At 33.8% G+C, this 27,752-nt stretch overlaps 3 protein-coding genes across 3 annotated transcripts; 2 read left to right on the top strand and 1 right to left on the bottom strand.

Annotated features, from left to right (window-relative positions):
* Positions 1–4: 4 nt before the first annotated feature.
* Positions 5–2,566, top strand: HELRODRAFT_164023 (hypothetical protein; the record flags this gene model as incomplete). Its single annotated transcript, XM_009029084.1, has 2 exons — positions 5–1,095; positions 2,089–2,566. 2 exons carry the CDS (start codon positions 5–7, stop codon positions 2,564–2,566), a joined length of 1,569 nt encoding a protein of 522 aa, XP_009027332.1.
* Positions 2,567–15,671: 13,105 nt separating this feature from the next.
* HELRODRAFT_164022 (hypothetical protein) lies at positions 15,672–16,369 on the top strand (the record flags this gene model as incomplete). The annotated part of the gene is made up of 2 exons (XM_009029083.1): positions 15,672–15,841; positions 16,216–16,369. The coding sequence occupies 2 exons, from the start codon at positions 15,672–15,674 to the stop codon at positions 16,367–16,369; spliced, it is 324 nt and encodes a 107-aa protein (XP_009027331.1).
* Positions 16,370–25,160: 8,791 nt separating this feature from the next.
* HELRODRAFT_164021 (hypothetical protein) lies at positions 25,161–27,500 on the bottom strand (the record flags this gene model as incomplete). The annotated part of the gene is made up of 3 exons (XM_009029082.1): positions 25,161–26,024; positions 26,109–27,270; positions 27,337–27,500. 3 exons carry the CDS (start codon positions 27,498–27,500, stop codon positions 25,161–25,163), a joined length of 2,190 nt encoding a protein of 729 aa, XP_009027330.1.
* Positions 27,501–27,752: the final 252 nt, after the last annotated feature.

Below are 27,752 nucleotides of genomic sequence, written 5' to 3'. Positions count from 1 at the left end.
CAAAATGTGGTTAAACATCAGCAATGCATCATCATTCTCAAACGAAAGTTGTTGTACGAACATAACCAACAACACTATTTTGAACAGCCCACAAAACTCAGAAAAACAACTTCTTATCATTGCTCTTCCAATTATCGTACTCGTTGGATTAATAGGCAACACGCTTTCCTTCATTATCCTTCTAAGCAAGCCAATGAGGAAAACATCAGTTTATTTTTTTCTTGCAGTACTCGCAGTATCTGATACCATGGTTTTACTCTTGAGTGCATTCAAAACTTGGATCGTCCTCATATCAGGAATTGAACTTCTTCGACTATCTAATGTATCTTGCAAAATAATTTTCTACTTGACAAACATATCATATCATACCTCAGCATGGATTATCGTTCTCGTCACATTTGATCGATTTGTGGCAGTCTGGTTGCCTCTCAAATCGGCCTCCATATGCACAGTCAGAAGAGCGAAAATTGCAACAGTGGTTCTCACTGTCGTCATGGCCGCTTATAATTCTTACATACCCATACTCTACAGTCTCCATCCGGTTGAGACTGAAGTCGGCACAACTGTCTACAGATGTCAGTCACCTAACTCCTATGTGACGTTGGCACTCAACCTCACCATCATTCGTTCCATCACTTATTGCTTCGTACCATTTATCGTCATTTTCATTTTCAACATTTGTATTGACTTCAAATTAAGAAAAATTCCCAAAATTACACTTCATCAAACGTTTTCAAGCGCTGCTTCCTCAAAAGACAACAAACCAACAAAAAATAGAAACAATTTAGCAGCTGCCACAGCTGAAACAGCGGACAAAACATCAATAACAACTTGCTTCGATGATGACACCAGTGAAAAAAATATGACGAATTTTATTAGCAGGAGTCCGGCTGTAGCAATAAAATATAAAAATAAGAAGAAAAAATCAAAAAATGATCAATCAAATAACTTGTCATCAAAAACGCAGAGAAGCCACCAGACTAAGTTGACTCGTATGTTGTTCGCAATCTCCATTTCGTGGCTGGTTCTCACTGCTCCATACTCCCTTCATTCACTTTTCACTTTGCTTTTTTCAAAGCAAGACGCAGTTGCCAAGTATGTTTTGTTAATTTATTTTTATCACATTACAAGCTTTTTATTGTAGCTAACGCTGGTGAGCCACGCTGATCAGTCCTCCGTTCTTCTTTTTGCAACTTATTTACGCATCTACAATTGACAAAATCGCCAAACGATGTTGCAAATTTTGCAATTAAAGGCTAATGACATATTTACTATAAAGTATTGTGTCATTTTGATGACAAAATTGTACACAGTCTTGAATAAAGAAGAGAATTTAATTTAAATTATTTTAAAAGTTTGTTTCATTTATCCCGAAACAATTTAAAAATGTATAATTAAAAAAGGTTGAAATACTAAAAATTTATATAGTTCACATATCAATTAGTTGCAGTAGTTTATCGGTAATATTAAAAAAATTACAAGCAACTATTAGAGACTGGACAGTAAAACACCACTTGAGACATTCACTATCGTTTATATGTTCGTATTTTCGTATCATCATCTTTCTATACTACGTACCATACAACCAACTATTCAAGAGATTCTTTCAACGAAGTTGGTGTATTTGTAACTCGATCCAATCTTTTTCTAATTCTTCTCATTGTTTTTATCGTCAAAAGTATTTTTAGATATATAATCGTTCTCATCATCATCATCATCGTCATCATCTCCATCGTTGTCATCATCATAACCACCGTCATCATCAAGCTTGTCATCATCGTCATTATCTTCATCCAGCCATCAAAAATTGTCAGCTTATTTATCACAACATGACCGATTTCTTCCCGCATGCTGTTTTTTTTTTTCATTTTCAGCATGTTGTTGCGTTTTTCCACGAAAAATTTTTCTGACGCTTCTTAGCTATGTTCGTACACTGCTCTGCAATATTTACGTGCAAATGTTGGACCAGCACAACATTTTTTAGACTGCGTTTGAACATAATTACAGTTTGATATTTAAATTAAACATTGAAAATGGTAATATTGAATTTTATTTTGAATTATATTGATTCATTTTAAATCATATCAGACCGAACGAGACGAAAATAAAACATTCAAACAAGCAATCAATGATCCTGATAAAGGCGGTATGCTTCATGCTGTACTACATCAACCACTCCATCAACTTCTTCCTCTATTGTTTGGTCGGCAAGAAGTTTCGGACCAGGATGAAATCGTTCTTTTACAAATGCTGCTCGAAGAGGTTGTCCCATTCAACTTCCGTTCGAACAATGAAAAGTCACTTCTTTGAAATGGATCAAATGCACCAGAACTCGAGCAAGTTCACTTCTAACAAAATCAACTTGGCAGCTAGATATCTCATCGACAACAATGACATCAACAATGGTGTCAACAACGACATCAACACCGAAAATAACAATGCCAATAACAATAATATTAACAACGACATCATAAAGGAAACGAGCAGCAATATTAACGATAATGACATCAGCAACCAGAGTAGGCAGCAGGCAAATGAAATGGATGACATCCTGTTAGAAATATGATTAATTCAGCCAAAACACTGAATAAAATTGAAATACTTAAACTATGAAAACATTTTTATTCGCAGGTCGGTTTTTGTTGTTATGTTTGTTGTTGTTTGGATATTGTTTTTATAAATGTTGAGACGTTTTACGCGATATTTGTTGTGACAACATGTGTTTTCAATATAACAAATTATAAAGTGCTTGGTTGGTCTCACTTTTTTTGCAGTAATTGCTGACTACTTCATTAACAAATTACGTTATCATCACTGCTGTCAACACTGCTAAAATTACAGTTATTTTTTTAGTTTAACTATTACTATTATCCCTTTTATTATTATTATTATTACAAGTATTATCAGTGTTGTATAGTAATCCAAGTAATCCGATTACGTAATCGATTACATTTTTTTGAATCTGTAATCTGTAATCGCATCATTTATAAAAGTAATCTGTAATCTGTAATCAAATTACATTTTTTGTGTAATCTGTAATCTAAACAGGTGTCACGATTACTTTATTTTAGATTACTGTAACGACAACAATACCTAAGATTTTTAAAATTTAAAGTTAAAAAACTAAAAAAAAGACTTATTCAAAAGAAATAGTTTATCCATTGACGTCGTATGCTTTTTAATTAGACCGCCCACGTAATGTTAAAAAGTTGGTCTGCTCAAGAACGTTATGAAGATTAGCAAAGTCGCTTCCGGTTCAAACTTGTTTGAAATTTCATGAAATTTAAAAAAAATGCAATTTTTTAAATTATTTTATGAATAATTACAATTTAATAATTCAATAACTCATAAAACTATGTGACATTCATTAAATAAAATTCTTATGATGTAATCTGTAATTTCAAAAAGTTTGATGATGTAATTTGTAATCTGTAATCGGACACATCATTGCAAAGTAATTTGTAATCAGATTACTTTCCAAAACTAATCTATACAACACTGACTATTATTACTACTATTGCAAGCACCAACAAAATCAACAACTAAAACAACAGTTACTTCTCCCACCACCATTACCACTACCACCCCACCACAACCGACACCACTACTAAAACTACTATTATTACTACTACTAATACTACTACTACTACTACTGCTATTACTACTATTACTACTACTAATTCTATTTCTATTACAAGAAAGAGCAATTATGACCATAACAACCAGTTCTGCTAATTCCTCACAAACACTACCATCATTATTACTGTTATGAACACTGCAGCTGTTACCTCACTTACCAACACTGCTCTACATTTACAATTTTATTGTAAAAAGCCGAAAGAGTTTTTCATCGACCAGCGATCACCTCTTCAATGATGACCGCAGCCTTCATGTGACGGTCTTTGTTATTTCTCTTTCTGAACAAACCTCTTCAGAAGCCAGAAAAACCAACATTGGCAATTAAGAATTCAAAATAACTAAGAAACTCAGCAAAAGTATTCACTTGCTCATGATATCTTACATTGCTTGGATGGATCATACAACTTTTGTTAATTAATTGTTTGTTAACATTTTCATTAGGAAGAGTTTCTTGATATCAAATCAAAATTTTTCTCATCAGATTTATGATGTAATTTTTAAATAATTATTTTAATGTTTTTATGTTTCAATAATAAATTCTGTTAAAATCTGTTGTATTAGCGAAGTCTCATTTTTGAGTAATTTTGAAATTAAAAATCAAAAATTTTCGTGATTGTGTTGAACGTTGATTTTTATGAAACTCAAATTTTGACGCAATTTGAACACGTGGACAAAAAAAATTTTCAAGTCATTAAATCAAAAGAATAAGGTTTAAAAAAATAATCTTGCGAATGTTGAAGAAGAAGAGGAGGAAAAGTTGCAAGCTGATGTTTATATATTCCGTTCCTCCCAACCTCTGAACTGCATGCAGATCGAACGAAGATGGTTTTAAGTTTCCGTTCTTATCTTGATTCACATTTCATTTTTTCCATTTTTACATTAAGTTTTGACTCAGTATTAAACAGAAGAATAATATACAACAAATAACAGTAAAATCAGCAGCACTTTTTACAGTTTTTCCACATTCTTATTCATTGTGCAGTATGCATTACAAGTTTTAGTTTTTAAACCATGAAATAATTTTAACACATTAAAACAAAACAAAAAAAAAACACAAGTTTGAGGTAGAATACTTTAACCGATATATTTCATCGTAATGATCGCGGGACAGACATTATTATAAAGTGAAACGACACGATGTGGGCACTGATGTGTGTGAGTGTCATACATGGCGACTCAACCATCCATATCATGCTTATTAATCAGATCTAATGTAGCGAAGAATTACATGTCGGCGCATTAAACTCAACGTGTCATATAAAAAATCCATCAAGTCATTATCAAGTGAAGATGTGCTAATTAGTGCAACTTCTACGTGTGCTTCTAATTTCAAGATTACGGTTTCATTGATGTACTATTATTTCACTTGTGTAAAAAATGCATACTCATGTAAGGAATAGGATGGGCTGCACTGAATTTGAATTATTCAAATTTGGCCGGAGCAGAATTTGCGTATCATACATAATGCTATAACTTGTGACTTTTTGACTATGATTTTTTAAACTCACCATAAAACCTTGCTTCACTGAATTCCTATAAATATTCTAAAAAATTGTATTAAATTCAAAGCAATGCAATAAACTATTACATAAAAACAAATACAATTATGCTATTTTTAAAATTAAAACCAGCAATTTAAAAAATTAAAACCAGCATCGGCATTTTATCTCGCTCTCTTTCTCCAACCTGTTAAAGAAGAAATACTGGCAAATATTTTGACCAAATTTTTGCAATGAGGGCCGGTGTTAACTTTTGGTCACCCTCATCTTCAACTGAAGCAAAATGATTCAGTGACCTCTTTCGATTCCCAATCGACTTTTGGATCATGATCAAATCTTTTCTCATTCCTCCGTACTCGCGTGCTGGTAGTTCAAGGTATCTTATGCGTTCATCGTTGTTCAAAGAATAACCAAATATAGAGGCCACAATAAATTTATTCAATTATAAAATAAATGGTTTAAATTAAAACCATAAACAGAACTTATTTATAAGTAGCTACTGCATTTATTTATTTCGTTATAAAGATGTTTATGGAGTGTATGCTCGTAATAAAAAATAATTATACTCGAATCATATCCCAGTAAAATGAGGCAGTAAAATAGAGTTATTATTAGTTTTTAAATTCAAGAAATTAATTAAATTATTAAATTTAATTTATTAAATTAATTTTCAATTTCATTAAATTTATTTTCAAAAATCTTTTAAAAAATCAAATTAGTTTACGTCATGGAAAGATAGATGGCGTTAGATAGTTAGTATATCAAGAAAAATAATAAATTAGAAACACAACGGGCATTTTTATCTGTTTCGAAACAGGGGCACGAAGGAAGCATTTAAAATCTCTACATACTGTAGAACGAACCTTCTAGAGAGCACACAACCTTCTTCATTGTATGAAGAACCACAAATTGTAAGATGTATTCAAAAGTCTGATATTTGGATCCATTTAATTTTATAAGCAATTTATACAATTTCTTTTCATTTTTATTTTCGTTTTATTTTTTCCGCAGTATGCTTAATTTATGGCGACAAATATTTATTAACCGTTTCAAATGTTTTTTAAAAGAAAAAATGTCAATACGAAAAATAGTCAAGAAAAACAATTTGAAAAGCGAGTGGTTCAAAGCCTGTGGTGGAAAATAGAAAATAAAATATATATGGCGCTGCAGTGACTTGATTGTTTTCAGTTCGTTTAAGAGGCAAGGCTTCTTTCAAATGAGTCAATTCTGGATGTCCGTTAGCATGATTTATTGTCAGGGACTCAATTTAATTGTTTATTTTTTAGTTTTTTGCTGTTTATTTACTTGTGGTTGTGCGTTTGTACTTACATATTTGTGTGTTGGCAGTTTCGAAATTGTCTACTTGTGAACGAGGTTGCGCTATTTTGTATCGCACGTACGAACGCATGCCTCTCGTAATAATTTCTTATCTGTTCAAAGTTGATGGATCCACTTAATGCGGTACGCCGGGAAATAAAATAAATGTTCTAAAAAATTTATAATTAAGTAATAATGACAATGTGGTTATCGTAGAAAGAAAAATTGAAAGAAGATGAGATGGTCTGTGCAAAGAAGCAATTATTCAACAAAATGTTTGTCTTCATTTATAAATATTCTCCTTTCTCCTCATTTCTTCATTCAACATCGCACGAGAACATTATTTGCTGATTGAAAACATGTGTGTGTGCGTGCGTGTGTGTGTGAGTTTGTGTGAGTTTGTGTGTGTGTGTGTGTGTGTGTGTGTGTGTGTGGTTTCACGCAAAGCACTGTACGTGTACCTAAATACAAGCACCATGTACACACAAACTGATGATGTACACGCAGCTGTACTTGTGAAGCAAAACGTACATGGTTGACAATCTCGTGGACGGATATTGTACGTGCGTGCGTTGTGACGCAGTGGAAGAGGATTGTGTGTTGGCGGGCGGATGTGGCGCTGATGAACATCCATTCAAACATTTGCACATTTTTCCAGCTGCAATCCGGTGCAGACCAACCAACAAATTCTCACAGACAAACACGCAAATTTAGCCACGTTAATATTTCTATGATTCTTACAAGCGTTAATTATTAATTATAATTTATTAAATTATTATCCTAAAAAAATGAGAAAATTATAAACTGGGTAGAATAAAAATGTTAATATTTTTGTAGAGTAGACCGAAATACAAATACATTGCATTTGTCGAGAGGAATAACATTTCAATACTCAGCAGCAACCAAACATCCATCATGTTAGGTACCACAAAGACAACATATATCTGCTTATAGGAAAATATTTATTCGTGAACAACATATATTTGTTGATAGGAAGATATTTATCCGTTTCTACAATAATTGGAGACCAATAAAAGCACCAATGACAACAAACTGCATGAATAAAAGAACAAAACAAAAAAGCAACAAAGTAAAACATATGTTGATGTAATATCATTGTGCGGCGCTCAGCAAATGTGTGGAATATAGTTGAAAACAAAGACCTGTAAATTCTGCTTGGAATATTTGAAGTTGAAGTTGTCGTAGTTTTAAATGCTTTTCATGATAAATCAGGGATGGGCAAACTTTTTGCTGAGAAGGCCACTAGTTTACCTTTGGAGGGCCGCATAAGTAAATTTTTCGGCTCGATCGTTTACCGAGGAGGGCATATTTTTTTGGTCATAATATCTGACAGACATAATTCTTTGGGTCATTTACGCGGACCGCATAAAACTCCTTGGCGGGCCATAGTTTGCCCACCCCTGTGCTAAACCATCAAACAAAACAATAACCTTTTATAGCTCAATACGTTCAAATCTAATTTCGGGAAATTTTTGTGATTAGGTATGTTATGATTATTGCTCAGCTGAAGAAAAGTTATATGCTCTTATCTGAGGAAATTTAACTAAATAATATAAGCAGAATATTCTAAATATACACACAGTATAATAATTATAATAATAACTAAAATAATAACAATAAACAACAATGTCACTGAATAGAGGTAAGCATGCGGCTTAATTGATTGTAAATAATTCAACCCTCTCTTTCTAACACTGAGTAAAACTATTTTCAGTGCATCTCATTATATCATCAACACCAAAACATGCTGCAACTTTCAAATTTAAAAAAATATTTCAGGAAATATTAAGCCAGTACGTTTTCGTGTTCAACATTGTAAGTTCATGATGAGACGACCATCCATCGTCATTAAAAACCAGACAACAATCCTAACATCGAGCTCATTTTATCTTTAAAAACAATTCATAATTGTTCACCAACGTCTTACTCATGTTCGTCGTCTTCATCATCATATTTATTGCTATCAGCATTATTACCATCCTTACCATCATCAATATTGTCGTGTTATTTAAGATCATTGTGTTATATAAATAGACGATCTTGAAGCTGTAACTGACATGAAAACAATTTTATTAACGTATTGCCTACAAACAGTTTGATTGACAGATTGCGTATCACTCGTAGATAATTTGAGAAAACGTTCAACAAAACAGACACATTCGTGTGCTCCTTCATATAATTTATTTACATGATTATCACACTTACTACAAGAGGATTCTCGTGCAAATGTTATCATTTCAAAAACTTTCCTAAAACAAATGCTTCAGTTAGAAAAATCAAGTAGGCAAACTATGATTCAATTATAAATTTTGCTGCTGTGTTCAGGGTGCATTTCAACGTGTGGCACGTTCAAAATTGCGCATTGCCTATGATGGACAGAAGTTTGGTCGAATTGGAACCTAATCAATGCAAAAAATTGATTAGAGTCCAAGATTGAATTACTTTGAAGGCTCATAATCAATTACCGCTGCATATCTTTCATTTCTGAACATCGGATGAGTTAATATAAGACATCATTTAAATATTTAAAAATTTTTGACGAAAACGCTCAAATCTACAAAATTTCAAATTTGCATCCAACTTTTCCAAACGACTGCGTGACACATGAAATTTTTGTCGAAGCCTGTTGCGAACTGCAAGGTGAGCGTTCCTTTTTCAAACTGGCTTCTGTTAAAAATGACTTCAGGACTCTTTGAGCTCACTGTAAGTATTAGCCATTGAAGAGGATTTAGCCAAATTAAAAATAAATAAAATTATTCAAAAGCGCAATGACGTTCGAGTTATTGCCATTTTTATTATAAATTATTTACTCTACAATTTTTTAGTTTTGGTTTCATTGTTTTATTTTGTGACGTCCGAAGTTTAGTTAAAAACGTGAACCTACTTTTTATAATTAAAAAAGTCTTTATGAATGTGCTTGCCTGAAGATGACAAACATTCTTAATTAAGGCACAAGTCAGGCATCATTATGTTTCTTCTTGCATCTGTCGTCAACGAAGCTGTTTGTGCTTCTGGCATAATGAGTGATCCTCGCTTACAATGATCCATTTACTAACCGATGCTGGAAGCTGGAAGTCAAACAGCCCCATTTACTTTTTATTATTGGGAAAACTGAAAAACTGTTAAAACAGCAATTATTAATGTATTAGAACGTTTGCAGAATTCTTTGTTCCAAAAACTTAAAATTTAAAAAAAAGGAAAAATAATGGCAAAGAGTTTAATGAGCTACAAATGTGATAAATTGACAAAAGTTAATTGTGATTTGTTTGTAGCGATCGTTCAGCGGTGCAGTCACGCAGAAGAACGAAACAACGTCGCCTCAGCTCCAACATTAGTATTCCAATATAAATTCTAGCATGAATTTCATAGTAACGCTAAGTTAATAATGTTCAGTAATTTTACTTTAAATAAAGAAACGTGCTGAGCTGATCTTTTGTTTAAAGAAGCTTTACGCTTTACAAATGATGAATATGTAAATTTTCCAAACCATCACATCACTGGCAACAAAACAGTAGCAATGGAAATAACTAAAAATTAAAATTTCCGCACCACAACGACCGATCGAAAGCTCTTTGCCGTGTCATCTGAAAATCAGCCAACAGCATGTCATTCAATTATCGCTCTGAAGGAACAAGTTTCATTCAAACGATGCCATGTTGCATTCTTTGAATTTCTTCTGAAAAAATTGCATTAGTTGAATAATAGTGACTGTTTGTTGGTGCTGAACACGATGATGGAGAACACAATGATAGTGAACACGATGATGGTGAATGGATGATAATGAACAGATTATGGTGAAAATATGATAATGAACATGATGGTGATGAACATGATGATACTGAACATGATGATGGTGAACAGGTGATGGTAAGTAAATGACGATTATGAAGATGGAACGAAAGAAACAAGCATGAGGATGGTGATGAAAATATGTTAACAAAAATTATGACTTATTCACGAAAAATGATGAAATGGATGTAGATAGAATATGATGAAAAAAATGTTGACCCTAAAATTAAAATAATGTCAAGTGATATCTTATAGATGTGTTATATATCTTATTCATTCGAAATTTTTTTTTCTTAAAATATGATAACGATGGATTTCAGAATTTGCCATCAAACAGGATCTGTTGTTGTGAGTAAAGTTGCTCTAAATCAGAGGTGGGAAAAGTACGGCCCGCGGCCTGCCAAGCCATTTTATGCGGCCAAATTTGACAAAAAATTGAAAAATGACGTTATAAATAAAAATAAGGTCATCAGCCATAAATGTTGCTTCCCCGGTCAACATTTCAAAATTTTAGAAAATCCCACACTTCCGGTCAACGTTCGTAAACCTATATAGTGTCAGAATTATGAAATAATACTGACTAAAAATACTTCAAAGTTCTTCAACGCAAAATTAATTCACTCGATAGGCGGCTTGATGCAAAGTTATTCACTCGATAGGGGGCCTGATGCAAGTTAATTTACTCGATAGGTGACAAGACGATTTTTTGTTTGTTTTGCAATTTAGATGACGTCGTAAATTATTACAAATTATTTTAAAATTTTATTAGTAGTTTTTTTAATTAATTGGACTTACCTTGGAAATTTTTATGTTTAAAAACACTCGAAACAAAATCTAATTTTGCTTTAATATAGAGTTTCTTTATCTTAAGTTTTAGTTGAGAAGAGAGTCCGCTGGGTTGACTAGTTAGGCAGCCTTGATTAATCGGTGTCTATTCTGGTCTCTAAGAGACTTAATTCGATATTCTATGCTCGTTGGCACGGGAACGTCTTAAGTTCTCGAAAAGAGTCCGCCTTTGGTTCACCAGTTAGGTAGATTCGAACAATCGGTGCCTGTTCTGGTATCTAAGAGACTTAATTCGTGATTCTATGCTCATTGGCATAGTTTCAGAAACGTTTTAAGTTCTCAAAAGTGGATTTGGTACGAGACTCTATGCTCATTGGCATAGTTTCGCGCGCGTACTAAAGTCACACAATTTGTTTCCAGTGTTGTTCTGACTCTTGTTGTTTTGTGTTGGTTGTGCGAAAGCCGACCAGATTCGACGGCCTAGTGAAAACAGGCTAGGGTTGTGCGAAAGCCGACCGACTGACTGTCAGGCCCAGTGAAAAAAAGCCTTGGATTCTGTGAAAACGAATCCGCCTCCTTCTTTTGTTTTTGTTGTGCTATTTGTGGACCTAGGGTTCTTTGCTGAAATCTATACTCATTGGTATAGTTTTGCACGCAGCTTGCAATTTCCATAGGCTCCGATTTTTGTAATTTTTTCTGCATTCATTTTATTTATTTCTCGGAGTTGTATCGACACCACCATCGGTCACACACGTCGAGGTTGTACGATTAAACGCCAAGAAACATATCCCAAGTTGAAGACCCAACAAGAAGAAGTTCTAGTTCCTGTATTCCAGTTTGTTCATTGACATTTTTTTTACATTATTCTAGAGTTCATTTAGTTCAATTCCTTTTCATTTACTTCCATCGATTAATAAAATTGTTATCGAATATTTTTACGCGTTCGTGTGTTACTCAGTAAAATCATATAATTCGAAAAAGCCCAGTGCCACACAGGACTGGTCGAACTCACGATAAAAATATACAAAAAATTATTGTCGGACCATAAAAAAATTCCCTGAGAAAGATAGAGGAAGAGATTACCTCACCACCAGTTGCAAATTTCCGACAATATATATATATATATATATATATATATATATATATATATATATATACATTGACTCTTCAAGTTATATATATATATATATATATATATATATTTATATAATTATATATATAAATATGCGGCCCTCCAAAGATAAATTAGTTTTTAATGCGGCTATCACAACAAAACGTTTGCCTACCCCTGGTCTAAATGAAATTCAAGAATTGAAATTTAAATGTTGAAACGTGTATTGTATATAGTCTCGCAATCGATATAGTAAGATTTTATTATTTACGTTAAAAAAGTTCTTTTTTTTCATATTTGGTACATTTAAATAAAACGGTATCCCTAAAATTTTGCATTATAATTTAAATATTTCTTAAAATAAAATTATCGAAGCAGCACAAAATACCAACAATTTATTTGTTTTTTTTACAGAAACGACGACGTCAAAATATTTTAACGGAAAACCGTTTATCCATCTTATGAGTATAATTGCAACTTTAATTGTCATCATCTTCATCATCATAACAACTGTCATGTCATCACTATCATCATCATTATCATCATCACTACCATCACTATCTTCCTCTTCATCATCATTCTCCCCTCACCATCGTCACAATTTTCTTCGACAACTCCTTTCATCCTCATTCCAGCAGCAAGACAACATTGAAATGATCACTTTCAAAGCCTGTCATTTTTTGTCCATAATTTTTTTTTGGAACGTCATATTTTTTCTCAACGCATTTTAAACGCCTATTAAGGCTTTTAAAACTCCCTAACATTCACGTGGAACGGTTACCGGCCGTTGAGTTGATGAAATGTGTTCTACATATATGAAAGGTCTGGTAGTGCACTAATGAGCTCTCGTAATTGTTTTATTGTTTAATAGATATGAAAAATACCATTTAATAATATATTTTGATGATATTATTGTAAAAGTGTAGATTTCACTTTTAATGAAAACAATAAAAGCATTGAAAATGGAAAGAATGTTTTCTTGAAGGTTGGTGGGGTTGAGAGTTTGCTAGCATGGTTGAAAAGCGAAAAATTGCAATGCGCCATTCTTATAGCACAACAATCTGGTTCAAACGCAGTCCAAAACTCAAACACATCCACAAACATTGGCGTAAGATGTGGTACTTTCAGATTGATGGAGAATCTTACGTACGTCTCTAGGTGTGAATGTACAATCAATGTGCCACAAAAAATTATTGAAGAGCGATATGTGAACCGCTATGCTTTTGACAGAACAGAATAAGTACAAATAAAATGATAGAAAACGCTAATATTGATTTTTCAAACAGGAAAAATGTTTCTTACTTCTTGAAAGATTTTTGAATGTTTTTGTCTCTTCCGCTCATTTCAATCAATACTGCATGTAGATCAACCAATCAAATACCACAAAGTCTGGGACAAACAATCAATCGTTAACGGTACAAACTAAGAACGTCAGAAGGTTCTTCATTATTAATATTTAACGTTAATCTTCTTTGAAACCGTACTTATTCGTAACAAGAGTTTTACGGGCAAACATTTGAAGCCTGGCGTTATTTAAGGCGGACATCGTCAACCAACCGCTGAAAAGTTTAACTCTTTTCCATACGTTAATTGATGATTTTGAATGTGTTTTTTTTATCTGGTTTTATTATTAGAAAATAATTGACAAGTTTTACCGGCATATGCTTTAAAAATATCATTGATCAGGACAGGAATGTTTCGAAATGAAGAGGCGCCGCACGGCAAATGCAGCCACATAATATAATATTAAAATATGAATTATTTTTTCTGCAATTCACGAATATAATCTAATTTGGTTTCAATTTCATATATTGAAAACTGAAAATTTAGTAAAAACAAAAATAGATTTCATTGCAAAGTTCACCAACGTTTCACCGGTGTGCTTCTCAGTGATTGAAGTTGAATGCATCAAATTTGACAGAAATTCACACTCGAATGGGGTGAACTTTTTCGTTCGAACGAAAGCCCATCTGTGTAAAAATGTAGTACTAATATTATGCAAGCTACCAGTGAGAATAAAATTTATATTCAACGGTTTAATGAATTTTGCACAAATTTGATTTATATAAATCGGGAAGCAACAATTTTTAATGAAGGTTAAAAAAATGTCCATTACACTCATCCTAGGTTCAGGCCACAAACGTTGTATATGAATAAATCCTAAACGACGAATACATCCCAGAATTGTTTACAAAATGTTTGAAATAAATAAAATGATTTTCTAGTTTTGATTATTTTATCCTTGTATCTTATGATTATCTTACCTTACACATATGTCGATATGTAGACATATGTATGTAAGTGTAAAATTAGGCAGTAAATTTTTATTAATACAAATTGTATTGAATTGGATTAAAAAATTATTATTATTAAACGTTGTTTTACTTAAATTTTCTATTTTTATAGTTAATTTAAAAAAATTAATATTTAATATCATATATTAAAGTACCAAGGAGAGGCCTGTCAAGCACAACGATCTCAAATTAATATGGCTACATAAGACCAGAAAAAAGATACTAAATATACTAAAATATTATTCAAATCAATTAAAATATAATCTAAATAAATAAAATTAAAAAAAAATAAAGAAATACTTATTAGTAAACTAAAAATTGTAAAATTTTATAAATTTAATGAATAATAAATTCTACATGGAAACTGAATATAGAGACCAGACACCAAAGCTAACTGAAAATGTGCGTGGGTACGTTCAAGGGCCTGTATAGTTATTCTAAGTATATGTAAAAACGCAACGTTTAAAAATACAAATTTTTTAAAAATTTAAATATAATTATCAAATCATAAATTTCATTTAAACTTTTTTCGCCCATCGCTAAAACGTTGGCGGCCGTTTTTGTGTTTGTTCATATTTTTTTAAATTATTATCTGGCCAACGGTGAGATTGTATTTCGAAACGTTCCGTTTTTTATTTAATAGAACTTTAAAATAAATCTTGCTAATTTAATATATAATTTAAATATATTAACTTAAAAAATTAAACAGAAATATGGAAAATTTAAGTTAAAAGTTTAATAATAATAAAATAATAATAATAATTGAATGTTTCGATGTTCAAAGCATTCAAGTAAACTTGTATATATGTGGCTGTGTATGTGTGCCTGTAAAAATACATTAACCTATTATTTTTCATTTTGTTTTATTTTTATAAAACCGCCTCCTAACGAGTTCATAATCTTTACTTTCTCCATTTGTATGCACAATATTTGTTTTTTTTTACATTATAATTTTGTGTATGTACCATTATACGAGCGTATATATATATATATAAACTTTCTGAAAGTAAAAACTACATTACGAAGAAGACATGAAAAAAGACAAGTATGGATTTCATTAACACCAGAAATAAGAAATGTTTATATAGATGAAAATGGAAATATGCAGTTAAATGGGTATTTACTAGAGGAAATTACTGCGGAAACACCGAAACTGACAGCTACGACTGGAATTTCTGAAGAAACACTGCAAAAATATTGGAGAATTTTACAGAAATGACCAAGGAAATAAATAAACCTCGACATATAGGAAACCTAACGAGAACATTTGTAATAGATAAATTTTCAAGAAAAACATCAAATGTTTCTCAATGGATGAATATTTTTGAAACAGAATGTGCTCGTTTAGGAATAGATGAAGATACAAAAAAAATTGAGGCTCTGAGGTTATTTTTAGAGGAAACATGAACAAAAGTTCTATGCTAATAAAGTATAGTGTAAGTTCAGATTGGTGGATGTGGAAAAAAACTTTTGTGAAACCTATGCTGACAAAGGTTGGTCGCCAGTCCGGTACACAATTTTATTTAAACACAAACAAGACTCATCATTATTAGCATATGCAAAAAAAAGAAAGATTATTATTAGAATTAAATAAATCAATGGATAAACAAACCCTCATTGATTTAATCGTTACAGGGCTACTATATTTTATAGCGGATAAATAAATAGAGATAATTTAAAAGAAACTGAAGATTTATTTAATAATATTCGAGGTTTAGAGCATTTAGTAAAAAAAAGAAATTTTGAAAACAACATTAAGGAGAAACATGACACAGACCGGCGGCCATGCAGAATTTGTGAAAAAGAAGAAAAAGGAACTCGCTATCATCCAGAATCTCGGTGTTGGTTCAAAAACAAAAACAGTGATCGACCACGAAGAGACCACATTAAAAGCATTAACAATTCTGAATTAGAAATCCAGTTAAATGAAACTAGTCCAAAAAAACTTGTAATTCCACCATTAATCAAAATAAAATTGACAATAAATGATACTTTAGGAACTTTAGAAATTTATGACTCAGGATCAAATGTATCTTTAATAAATTCAAAATTATTGTCAATAAATTCAAAATTAACGAATAATAAATACGAAAATTTGAAAACGATTAATGGTGTGAAAAAATCTATTGGAATAATGACTTTAAAGATAAAAATTTTTAAAATTGAAAAATATATTAATGTTTTTGTTATAGATAAAGAAAATTTTGATTACGATTTTTTTATTGGATTAGATTGTATAAGAGCATTTCAATTATGTGAAAATGAAAAATTAGATATCAGACAAACAATTCAAGATTTCAAGAAAGATGGAAGTAAAAATAAAATAAATTTAAATAAACATATAAAAACGACATGCTTCAACATCTCAGTAAACCATCTAAACTTTCAGCAGCAATCTGAAATTAATAAAATAATTTCAAAATATAAAACACTTTTTGCTAAAGATAAGTACGACATAGGCACGGTGAAAGGATATGAAGCCCATATTGGTTTACAAGTAGATAAATATTGTAGTAAACGACCATACAGATGTAGTATTGAAGATAAAAAAGAAATAGAACAGCAAGTATCAAAATTATTACAGAAAAATTTGATTGAAGAATCTTATAGTCTTTTTGCAGCTCCAGTAACATTGGCTTATAAAAAAGAAGAAGGACGAAAATGTAGATTATGCATAGATTTTCGTGACCTAAAAAAAATCGTAGTTTCTCAATCACATCCATTTCCGCTAATCGAAGATTTAATGGTAAAAACAAGGAATTGTAAATATTTTTCAACATTGGATATAAACTCTGCATTCTGGTCAATCCCTTTAAAAATTGAAGACAGAAAAAAAACTGCATTCGTTACTCAAGAAAATCATTTTCAATGGACCTGCTTACCATTTGGTTTAAAAACATCTCCGGCAATTTTTCAAAGAGTATTGAGTAGTATCATTAGGAAACACGGACTATCAGACTTCACTGTTAATTACATAGATGATATTTTAATATTTTCTGAATCATTTACAGAACATATTAAACACTTATCCTTGCTATTGGATGCGATTCTGAAAGAAGGATTCAGATTAAAATTTTCTAAATGTTACTTTGCCCAAGACTCAGTTAAATATTTGGGTCATATAATAAAAATTAACACAGTAACTCCATTGAAAGATAATTTAATTGCAATAAAAAATTTAAAAACACGGAAAAATGTTCGACATTTCTTGGGTAAAATTAATTTTTATGTAAAATATGTAGCTAATTTATCAATTATTTTGTAAATACGCCTCTGGTTATTATCAATAATATTTTTATGTGGTCCTTCTTTCCTATGTGTTTCTAAGTCAGTGCTTCTTAATTTATATTTTTCTGAATTTCTTTGTTTCATCAAATTTTTCATTTTCTTATTTGATTAACTTATATTACCTATATTTTGTCAGTATTATCTTGTGACCTTAAAAGTTCTTTAGAATTTCAGTCTTCCTGCTTTTTGCAGAATAAAATTTTGTTTCTTGAATTTATATAATCGTGAACGGTTGGAAATGAAATATCTAATTGAATATATTCTGTGAATATCCAGTGAATATTAAAAATAATTGTGTATAGCCAAGAAGAATTTTGTTTAGTTTGTTTGTGTGGAAGCAACTTGATCCTGTACATGTTTTAACGTTTCCTTTCACTTTATACTTGCATGCACAAACAAATCCATATATGCGAAAATGTATATCCCATTTTCTCGTCCGAATTATATTTATATTAACAAATCTCTATGAACAAAAAGTGCCTCGCAGAAACATTGCCAATTCAGAGCGTGAATTATTGCTGGCCACCTCACGATAAGAACGCCATAGCATGAAAAAGAGGGAATCTTGTAAGTGGTGGTAGCAAGATAAATCGCATTTGCTATCTAATAATCTGCTGGCGCTGTTATTTAAAGAGTTGCCATAAAAATAGCGTTAGATTAAAATTCTGTGGATGCCATATCACAAAACTTTATGCAAAAGTTTTACCGACTGACTTTTTATTTACTAAAATGTAGTGGAAATGGTGGTAGAGTAGCTAAGCGGTCAATATCGTTCTACATTTTTGCTTCATCATGTTGTTTAATGTAATGAACTGTTGGGGAAGTTTCAAAATTGAATTATTTATCAAATTGACAAAAACAAAATTTGTGGAAATTCGTTAATTTGTTATAAATTACTTCTATGAATTTTTTAATTAGCATCGTAATAAATTTTTTGGCGGAAGGAAATCTTTCAATAGCATTGCAACATTTTTTAAATCGGTTGATGAAAGTGTAGCATTAAATATAATGAAGCAAGTTTATGTTGCACACTGAGTGGCATTCATTGAAGGCAGGTTGATGCAACAAACACTAAACAAGTCCCAACCATTTTATAATTAACATTAAAAAATGTAATGTAGCTTTTACTGAATACAGCAGTTAATAAAATGAACTAAAATGGCAAATAAAATTTGAACAAAAATTAGTTCCAGTAACACTAAACAAGTCCCAACCATTTTATAATTAACATTAAAAAATGTAATGTAGCTTTTACTGAATACAGCAGTTAATAAAATGAACTAAAATGGCAAATAAAATTTGAACAAAAATTAGTTCCAGTAAGCATTACAACTAACTTAATCAGCATAAACTCAGCAGAAGAGCATCAACAACACGAATATTGTGGACGGCATAGCACACAGTACTACAGCACCCACATCATGAACGACATGTGCGCACCATTCATGGGCCATATGTTATTAAAATGTGAGAAAGAGTTTCGCGTTAACTTCGTCGTCAACAGCAACAACATTCGAAATATCAGACATTTACATTCCTCAAAAAACACTATGGAAGAGTGTATGCACGTATGGTCCAACAACATTTTCATAACCTTCACCTAAAATATCATCTTCATTTTTAATCACAGTTAAAACAGCAGTTTCAAGGCCAGCCTCAATCTTCACAACATCATCAATCAACAATAACACGATTAACGACAACATTAAATACATTCAAAGTGTAAAAACGTCTAGATGAACAACATCAATAACAATAACACCTATTTGAACAGCAACATCAAACTCAACAACAGCATCAGCAACACCATTAATTATAACAGCATAATATAAACAAAAGACCAACGCAAACTTGATCTGCACCGTCATCAATCGAGGTTGAGAAAGAGTCAGATAACTCATATAACGATAAGACTTGCAACACTACTCCTTCGTCGTTCATTCATCATTATCGTTCAGTCATTTGTCCATCATTCATCCATCATTTATTCGTTCATTCATTCATCCACCATCCATTCCTTCATCATTCTTTCACTAACCATTTATTTTACATTCACAATGGTACATAAATCACATCCTTTTGCACCTTAAGCGTGTTCTGCATATCATATGCGTATCTTTCAAATGTTGTTTAATCTTTCAAATGTTGTCATGCGTAATTTTTTCAAACGTTGGTTATATCATGTGCGTATCTTTTATAAATACTGTGTGTATCATAGGTATATCATTTTCAAATATTGTGTATATCAAACGTGTATCTTTTAAATATGTTTTGTATATCATGTGCTTATCTTTCGAAAAATGTGTAAAAAACATGTGTCTTTTGTAAATGTTGTGTATATTTTATGCGTGTCTTTTCAAATGCTGGGTATCGTTCTCAAATATTGTATATATCAGGCGTGTATCTTTTACAAAAGTTATGGATATCATATGCACATCGTTCAGAAATGCTCCGTGTATACATGACATGCGTACAACGTGCACCTATACATTTTTCTTGAATGTACAATCGCTGGTGCGCAAAGATGAATCGCAAAGATTATTATAAATTACGAACAATCGTGAACATTTTGTTGCGGATAAAAAGAGTGTAGATAGTTGTTGTTGAGGGATGGAGCTGCAATGGGGTGTGCGAAAGAAATCTATTGAAACGACGGAAGTAACTATTAATATTAATATCATTAGTATTAATAGTAGTAGTTGATGTTGTAGTTGTGGTTTAGTAGTTGTAATAGTAGTAATAGTAGTATTCTCTTTCCATTTTTTCTGAGGAAACGTCTTGGTCCCACCAATTAAATATCTTTTCAGTGTATTTACGAGCATTGCGACCGAAGAAGCTGAACGACCAACCAATTCCAAACTCCAAACTGACAAAATTGTTTTCGGTTAAATAATAATTCTATACGAAGATGACAAAGAGATGAAATAGGGCGATGTGATGTTCTCGTTGTAATAAAAATGGAGGCGATAATCATGATGACGACGTTATCGACAATAATGAGAAATGTAATGATGTTGGATACTCGTAAAGATGGGGAAACTCGATAGAGCGCCGTGATTAGTTTGCGTGTGAATTTGCCTCAACTTATCAAAACAACAGCAAGAGCCTTCAGATGAGTAACATAAACTACCACCATTAATTTTTTTGTACCACCAACACAGCAACAGTTGATTGTTCAATGCTTATAATACCTGTCAGTGGGCGATACAAGATTTTGAAAATATAAAAACGACTAAACATTTTTACAAAACGCGTTTATTAGCAGAAATAGCGTCACAATATTGGTCCCCCAAATATTCCTAAAAATAAAACACTAATATCCGAATGTTCAACACTCTATGTTGTTTGCATGTTCAACGAAACGTCAACTAGACAACAATCAGGAAACTAAACTGGTTACAACACAGGACCGCTTTATCAACTATGTCTAGGGCCTACGGATTTTTCAAGGGCCTACGAAAGCCAGAAAAAAAATAAATCAGACATTATTATTTAAAATTACTTTCGTTACCTTTTAAAATTTTAGGAAAAAAGAGGCACACGCTTATCGATAAACAACGAATGCGAAGCGCTTAAAGTAATTCCGGCGTGTTCATAGAGACTGGTGTGCATAGGTCTGCATAGAATAATTAACAATACGAATGTTTATTAATGATTTCAAGATTTCCAAGATTATCCAACAACATTAAGAGCAAAAATAACATAACGTTGTTGTCAAACAGATGATCGTTTAAGTTGATTGGCATGAAAGAGCCTAAGCTCTTCGTGTTGTAATATACGACCGAAATGCACCGAGCGTACAATAAAAATATGCCTGTTTTACATTTGTTTGATATTTCTCTATGCCATTGTATTTTTTCGGTTGTGCATTGAGCACTCGCAGTGAACATATATAATTGAAAATGCACTCTTGCATTCATTCACACCGGTATTTGTGTGTGCTTGACTATGTTCAACAGTTCAGAGTATTTTATGAACAATGCATTAAACCGTAATGATGACTAAAATTTGTTTACATGATCTATGTCATGTAATTCATCAAAACAAATTTGCAATGACATTTTCAATTTTTAAAGTACTGGTGTAGCGGGTTCTTAACGGCAAGGTTGAGACGTAGACACAAATCAAAAAAAAATTTTATTCTGTAAACTAAAACTATACCAATAATATACAATGTCAATAAAGAAAACCAAAATAAAAGTTAAAGTTCGAGGTTAGTATGCAGACTGGTCCCTGCCAGTGTTGTGACCATGTACGAGCGGATACTGTTTCAACTTCTTCACTTGACAACAATGTAGAATCCTTCGAACACTGGTGTTATGTGGGGTTGACTCCTTCGGTTCCAGCCGTCTTCTGTACCAATATTGCACCACCTGTGCTTTACCCAACCGACAAACGTTGTTGTTACGATGAAAGGCAACTACTTCGTTCGCCACCCTCCAACGCAACAGATAACTACTTCGTTCGCTACCTTACGTTTGTCGTCGTTGAGCTCGTAACAACCCCGTACCGTATTTCCAGCTCTCCCGTATAACCACTGAATAACTACCACCCACGTACCAACAAATGAAACTTCTCCCAATAATATCTTACCAACCAACAGCTACTTCACCAGCCACGTTTGCGTGTCCAATTTCTCACCAACAAAAACGCCAACTCTACCAACTAATTTTCTACAATGAAATTAACCAACTCGACCAACTAATTTTCTACAATAAAAATAACTAACTCTACCAACCAATTTTCTACAATAAAATTAACCAACTCTACCAACCAATTTTCTACAATAAAATTAACCAACTCTACCAACTAATTTTCTACAATAAAAATAAACTTTCTTTCTGTCTGACGAGACCGGCCTTTATTTATACGACGCGCCGTCCTACCTCGCAGCAATAATATATTTTAATGATGCGGCGCTCAACATCCACCCTTGAACCGTGACATACCTCCTCCCTAACAGTTGAATATTCTACGGGGTAAAATATTCACTCCTGTGTGTGTCTGTTACTTCTCCATCCTTATCCGGCTTCTCCGCCAGCCTGGTAAGAAAGTCAGCGGCGTTCATGTTTCCCGCGCGGTATTTGATGTGTATGTCAAACTCTTGCATGGCTAACCCCCACCTCATCAACTTTGAACTCTTAGGAACTACATCTGTTAGATACGTTAAAGGATTATGGTCTGTGTATACATGGATTGTCGACATACAGATCCATCCTCTGAACTTCTGTAATGCCCACAAGATGGCATATGCCTCCTTTTTAATGGTAGCCCACCGACGCTGTGTATCCGACAGTTTCTTGCTAGCGAATGCAATGGGGCGTTCTTTTCCAAGACTATGAATTTGCACCAAGCAACATGCCACCGTGTGGTCACTAGCGTCAGTGATTAAACCAAACGGTTGGGTGTAATCGATGGTATGTAAACCTCCAACATTCTTCAGCTGATGAATTACTGTATCCAAACTACGTTGATGCTCTTGTGTCTACGTTACATTCCCATTGCCTCTCCCTTTCGTCAATTTCGTTATGTTATCCAAAGTTATGGCTAGATGCGGATGAAATTGTGGAAGTAATTCAGAAATCCTATCAATTTTCGTACTTCCTTCTTCGTGGTTGGGGGTCGGATTTGATGTAATTTCTGCAACTTTAGTGGATCCATATCAATGGTACCCGATCCCACCAAGTGTCCCAAAAATGGTATCCTGGCCTGTGCAAAACGACATTTTTCTATATCAAACGTTAGGCCAGACTGCTCCACCACCTCAAAAAAGCGTCTTAAATGCATGACATGTTCCTCCCATTTATTGGAGTATACGGCTATGTCGTTTATGTAGGCCTCTGTGAATCCTTGCACACGACTCAAATAATCCAAAATCGCAAACAAAGGCGGTCAGCCATCTTGATTCCTCCTCCATGGGTATCTGCCAATAACCACTTTTAGCATCGAAGCTACTTATATATCGGGCTCGACTCACCTTCTGAAGTACATCCTAAACATCAGGTGTATGAAAACCATCTCCCTCAGAATGTCTATTCACATATCGGTAGTCAACGGCCAACCGGACAGTGCCATTTTTTTCATGATGCAGATGCAAACAATGGGACTGGTCATTGCACTGTTTGACGGAATAATGATACCCTGCTCCAACATCATCTTTAATTGTTTCTCAACTTCCGGTTTAAGTAATTCTGGTATTTTGTATGCACGCAACCGTTGCGGTCGAAACTTTTCATTCACTCTGATACTATGCTGTACGGCTGAATATAATCCCATCCAAGGTTGGAATATTTTTGCATGGATTTTCACTATTTCCATCACTTGTTTCTTTTGTACATCTGATAAATGAGTTATGCTTTTCATCTGTCTTTGTACCATGTTCACCTCCTGTGTGCTCTCCGGCTTATATGAATGTAGATGACCGAAGTCCTCTTCATCGTTCCTTAGAATGAAACAATTATTCAGAGCAACTTCCTCGATCCGTTGGTTATACCTCCGTATATGATTCACATGGACATGGTCCTTCTAATTCAACTATGTATGAATGTGGAGATTTTACTCTCACAATGGTACCAGGCCTTTGCCATTTGTTACACCATTTGTTCTTCCACATCGAGGGAACTAGAACTATGACCATGTCCCCCAACTGAAATCTTCGACTTGTACTACGTAATTTATAGTGATGAGCGTACCGTTGCTGTTCCTTGTCAGCATGATCCTCCGCATAACCATGCGCGATCTCCAAGTAGTGTCGTAACTCTTTCAGGTATACATCAGGTTGTTTTCCTAAGTTTAGTGGCAAGCAGCGTTCTCCCACCCATGATTCTTTTAAAATCATTAAAGGACCCCTAGGCAACGTTCCATACAACATGGTGAACGGGCTAACATGAGTGGTCGCTGAAGGTTTCTCTCGAAGAGCCCACAAAACAAATGGTAACATACGATGCCAACTCCGAGGATGATCTTGCGCCAACTTCTGGATCATACTCTTCAACGACTGGTTACATCGTTTCACCACTCCTGCCGCTTCCGGATGTCCCGGTGTATTGAATCGAGGACTACATCCCAAATTTTTAAGCAAAGCCTGCGTTATACCACTCGTGAAGTTAGTACCCCGATCGGAACTGATGACCCTTGGTATAGAGTATGTCATAAATATCTGCAACAGCCTGGTTGCTGGCAAACACAACTGTTTCACTTTATAACCCAATACAGTTTCTTGGTGGTATAAAATGTCATCTTCGATAAAAAAATTTTTTTTTTTCATCTTCGCTCACTCCCAACATTTTTTGAGCGTCTGACATTTACGTTGTTCCTGAAGGAATTTTTTTTTTCCAGCGTACAACCACCTTCCACACTCTCTTCATCATCTTCATCTCTAAAATTACATTTATTATTCTTCATCGTCGCATTTTCCTAACCACCATCATTATCATGAACATCCGCCTCTTCATCGTCGACTAATCGACCATCATCGCTACCAACCCTTGCTTCCCCTGACCGAACCACATCTCCAACACCATCTACCTTATCTGCTTCATCCGACTTACCAACGTTACCAGCATCATCTGCCTGATCAACATTACCAACATTACATTCCATCTTCTCATCCTCCTCACCATCAACGTCGTGATCCTCATCACCATCAACACTGCTGGCATTCAAATTACAATTATTAATTCCACTGACTTCATCATCTTTCTCCTCATCAACCTCATGATCATCAACTATATCTACAATACCACTGCCATCTATTTTACAATTATTATTTTCATTAACTAGTTCATTCCCAACCTTATCTAACATACTGCTGCCATCTATTTTACCATTATTAATGTCGTAGTTATTGTAAGCTACTTCCAATCTAACATTGATCTTCGTATTATCACCATTGTTGTTGTGAGTACCTTTACTGCCAATATTGTCGTCGCTGCTATTGCTGTCGTTGCCATTGTGGGAAGTACTTTCACTACCACTGTTGTTAGATATCAATTTACCACTGGCGTTGCTGTGGTCGTTGCTACTGTTGTGAGCTACTTCATATCGTCCAACATTACTTTTATTGTTATTACTATTATTGTTGTGAACTGTATGTGTACCAGCTTTGTTAACCTCATGTGATCTAACAATGCTTTCATCATTACACTTATCATCATTTTCACTGACACGACGTTTGGCTGCATCAACACTATCACGCCTATCAGATCGTCCACACCTCTCCTGACATGGTATCTGGAGGCTATCAGGGTTGTAGAACGTCAAGGTGCACTCATTCCCCAACTTGATTGGTGTGATATTTTAGGTCATTTCGAGTTTCACGGCAGGTACCACATACTGTTCTGCCATCTTCAACAATTCCACCACCTTGGGTGTAATAATTAACTGTTTGCTGGCATTAGGTACCACTGCACACCATACTCGTACAGCGGGGGCAATACTTTCGCCTTCTTTAGGGTTATAGGCCATCATTACCCATGCACCATCTACTTCTGTTGTTGGTCCATTCCATCCCTTGATCCTCAAACGTACCCCTCTGGGTATGTTTAACTTGTGACATAAGTCCGGAGAGATTCCACATACTTCTGCTCCACTATCTACCAATGCTGCACAGGTTGGACCAGCTTGAATTTTAACCTGAACAAATGGTCTTTTGAAGTATTTTTCAGCCTGTATGGTCCCAGGAGTAATACTTGGTTTTTGCAACTCCTTTGTGGCCTGAGACATAGCAGTGACCTGGCATTTCATGAGCTTCTTGATGGGGTTATGATTTGTTTTCTGGGTACAAAATTTAGCAAGATGTCCCCGACTACCACAGTGATAACAACCTACCTTTGATATTGATCCTTTTACAACCTCTTTGTTGAGCCATTTGGGATCTGTTCCGGGACGTACAGCCGTTTGGAGTGGTTTATAGCCTGGGGCTACATTACTAGACAGTCTCATGTTCATGTTGGCCTCATATATCTCCACAACATTGGCCAGACGTTCGTGGGTTAACCATTCCTCACCTTCCTGAGCTAATGCAAGTTCCAACAAGTTTTTTGGCAACAATTCCTTCATTCGGTCCACGACTAGCAATGAAAGTGCTTGATCCAACGTTTCAACCTTCCGACTTTGTAAATAGAATCGGAGATTTTGATGTAGTCTCGATGCAAATGCAGGATATGTCTCATCATGTGCCTTCCGAGCCAAAAAGAATTCATAGCGGAGTTTCATCGGACAAAAACGACAATAACGTATGATCTGTTGCTTGATTACTTCATAATTTAGATAATCATCAGTTTTAATCTCATTTAGTACTGTCTTCATCTTCGTTTCCAAATTAGCCAGTAACAGATCTGCTCGCAATTCCTCACTAACTCGATAGCTGTCAAATATTCCTTCGATCCTCTGAAAATATGCTGCAATTTCACGGGGATCCATAGGACACATTCCTAACATTGGACTGATTCTACGGATTATACTAGCAGTATGGTCTCCTTGCTGAGCATTAATATTCTGACTCCTCAACTGTATGTCAGCTTCTCTACGTTTCCTCATATCTTCCTCCATCAACTTTAATTTTCATCTTACTTCTTCAGCTGCTGCTTACTCTGCTCGTCTTTCAGCTCTTTCAGCTGCTTGTTCTCTGCGTCGTTCATCCTTTTCTGCTGCTTCCATCATAATCCGAATTTGAGTTGCCTGCACGGGATCCAACGTTATCTCCTCAACACCTTCTTTCATGCCTTTGTCTTTCGACCGTAAATTGTGGGCCATCTTTACCAACTTTACCACGTTGTGTCCGTTGTGTATCTTCGTCAATGAAAATTACTCACCAGCAATTGACAAAGGCAAACTCTATCCACTGCCGCTTTCTGTCCTTCTTCCTCTTGACAGAATCCCACTTCTGACACCAAATGTAGCGGGTTCTTAGCGGCAAGGTTGAGACGTAGACACAAATCAAAAAAAAATTTATTCTGTAAACTAAAACTATACCAATAATATACAATGTCAATAAAGAAAACCAAA

This window comes from Helobdella robusta (assembly GCF_000326865.2).
Source record: "Helobdella robusta unplaced genomic scaffold HELROscaffold_6, whole genome shotgun sequence".
Lineage (NCBI taxonomy): Eukaryota > Metazoa > Annelida > Clitellata > Rhynchobdellida > Glossiphoniidae > Helobdella > Helobdella robusta.
This window is presented reverse-complemented; position numbering and strand designations above follow the sequence as displayed.